This window comes from Salminus brasiliensis, chromosome 7, assembly GCF_030463535.1.
Source record: "Salminus brasiliensis chromosome 7, fSalBra1.hap2, whole genome shotgun sequence".
NCBI classification, from domain to species: domain Eukaryota; kingdom Metazoa; phylum Chordata; class Actinopteri; order Characiformes; family Bryconidae; genus Salminus; species Salminus brasiliensis.
In genome coordinates, this window is record NC_132884.1 from 3,727,462 (window position 1) to 3,729,848 (window position 2,387).

General features: G+C 38.7%; 1 protein-coding gene across 1 annotated transcript in view; it reads right to left on the bottom strand.

Moving 5' to 3' along the window:
- Nucleotides 1-1,151: 1,151 nt before the first annotated feature.
- Nucleotides 1,152-2,387, bottom strand: part of rps19bp1 (ribosomal protein S19 binding protein 1) — a 2,934-nt gene continuing 1,698 nt past the window's right edge. Inside the window, exons 2-4 of the mRNA XM_072682824.1 lie at nucleotides 2,056-2,226; nucleotides 1,771-1,868; nucleotides 1,152-1,446 (exon numbers count right to left, since the gene is read on the bottom strand). Of these exons, the coding sequence (XP_072538925.1) occupies nucleotides 1,315-1,446; nucleotides 1,771-1,868; nucleotides 2,056-2,226 (401 nt within the window). The 3' untranslated portion in view covers nucleotides 1,152-1,314. The remainder of the gene's footprint in view (nucleotides 1,447-1,770; nucleotides 1,869-2,055; nucleotides 2,227-2,387) is intronic.

Below are 2,387 nucleotides of genomic sequence, written 5' to 3' on the forward strand. Positions count from 1 at the left end.
AGGACTGGGCCTTTTCAGGCAGTTTTCACTCTGAGGGTGTGTGTGTGTTCTTTGTACAGATGGTCAATCTTTATTACCCTCACAAACAGATGGTCAACTTTTATAAACCTCATATCTACTGACCCTTAACCTTTAGGCTATCAGACCAGCTCAGGACGGACCAGAACGTCTGTGGGTTCCTGGTCAGCGGATATGTTGCACCTGGTCAGCATCAGATCATGCTGTATTTTCAAACACAGAATTTCTATATTCTTAATATGCTACAGTATTAGAAATAGATATATCAGCACTGTCACAAAAACCTTGTGTCCCCATTTTTCTCATTTTTAACATAATGTAAATGTGGCAGTGGTTCTATAGTGACAGTACATTTCATGATAAACGGACCAATAGAAATGCTCCAGAATTACCTGGAATATTTTTTTCCTACTCCTGTAAGGTTGCTGTTATATATAAGGTTTTTATCCAACAGCATTGATCTCTCTCTTATACATACATTACATTATACATACATATACGTGTGTGTGTGTATATATATATATATATATAGAGAGAGAGAGAGAGAGAGAATGAGCTCTCTTGTGTGTGTATATATATATATATATATATATATACATACATACATACATATACAAGAGAGCTCATTCGCTCTCTCTATATACACACACACACATATATACACACATATGTATATATATATATATATGCACATATGTATATATACGCACACACATGTATGTATATGTGTATATATGTATAAGAGTATGTATAATATGTATATCTCTCTCTGTGTATATATATACATACACACACACACACACACATATACACATATATACATACACATACACACACACACCTTTCTATGTATGGTGGGAAAAAGAAACATGAACTCAAGTGTAAACGGAAAAATGAGCAGAATATTGTAATGTTAATAAGAATTTGTAAGTAATAAAGGTAAAGATTGGGCAAGTAGTGTCTCATTATCGTTTAAATGAACAGGCACTACAACTGGCTGCTCTAAACAGGGCTGTTTAGGAGCGTGTAATTTAACAAGACATTTCACCGAGACTCCTGGCAACTGTTTTATCCTGTGCAAAAGAGGTAGAATAAGCCACGTCTAAAGTAGAATTCTGTTGACTTTTGGGGGATAAGCATGAAACAACTATTTATTTGCAAAAAAGAACATAACGAACAAAACATCTGAAAACAAAAAAATGAATATCTGATATTCAGTCTGAATGTTGTTGGATTTGCAGAATTCTTTCTCTGCAACCAACTCCTCAGCAACGTCCACGACAGTCCACTTTGATTTCAGTGTTTAGAAAAATATTCTTCCTGGAACTTCTGGAATTCCTCCTCTGTGAAGATAGACTCTTCCTGTGCTTTACTGACTGACTTGTCTGGTCGGTGATGTGACAGACGGCCAGAGTTCTGCTGCTGGATCTGCAAGAGACATGGAGAGAAGACCATGAGATCATGTTTTTTTTTTATGTGTTAATGTTATGGATGATCGGTGTATGTAACAATGTAGTTACAGTACTAGTACTTGCCAGTACTAGCTCGGGATGCTGTGCAGCCTGTTTACTTACATTACATCTAACGATTGCATACTGGCATAAGGGCAGGAATGCTTGTATAGGCTTGCGATAGAGCTACTGTATATGTATATATGTTAGTTACAGAAGTCTACTGACTCAGGTTCTGTCATTTAATGCATGCACTGGACACACATGAACAGTAGTATGCATGTTTGTCATGCCAGAGTACCTTCCTTGTGCAGATTTCCTCAGTTTTATACTGCGTTCCCAGGAAGTACTTCAGGTTAGAACTGAGCTGACTCTTCTTCTGCTTTTTCCTGTATTCCTCTGCAAAACACACAACAGGAAAATACACACATTAACTTGAACCTAAACAGCACCACAGACACTCCTGAAAGGGGTTGTTGTTAATGTAAGGGCGGTGTTTCGATGATCACAAGATCACTGCAGAACAGCTTACAAGAGCTGCAGAAGACTGTATGTGAAACCACACTTTTCAAAAATGGTGTCTCACCTAAAGCATTTTTGATGTGCTTGTCTTTGACTGTGGCTTTGCTCTTCACGGTTTTGCCGTGGGTCTGAAGATGACGGATCTGCTTCCGAACGCCTTGCCTGTTCGTGCTGATGTGAGCCATCAGGGACGCTTTCTTGGAGCTCTGTTTCTTCTTCTGACTGCTGCCGGCACCTTCAGAGGGAGAGATTTCAGTTAGCCCTCTTGCACTGTGGGCACTTCATACACTACACTGTATGTCTGGGTGTATAGGTCAGTAGATGCAATGCTTCTCTGATGTTTCTTCTAGAAACTAAGAGCATTAGTAGGGAGTTTGTCCTTCTCTGTTGTTGTGT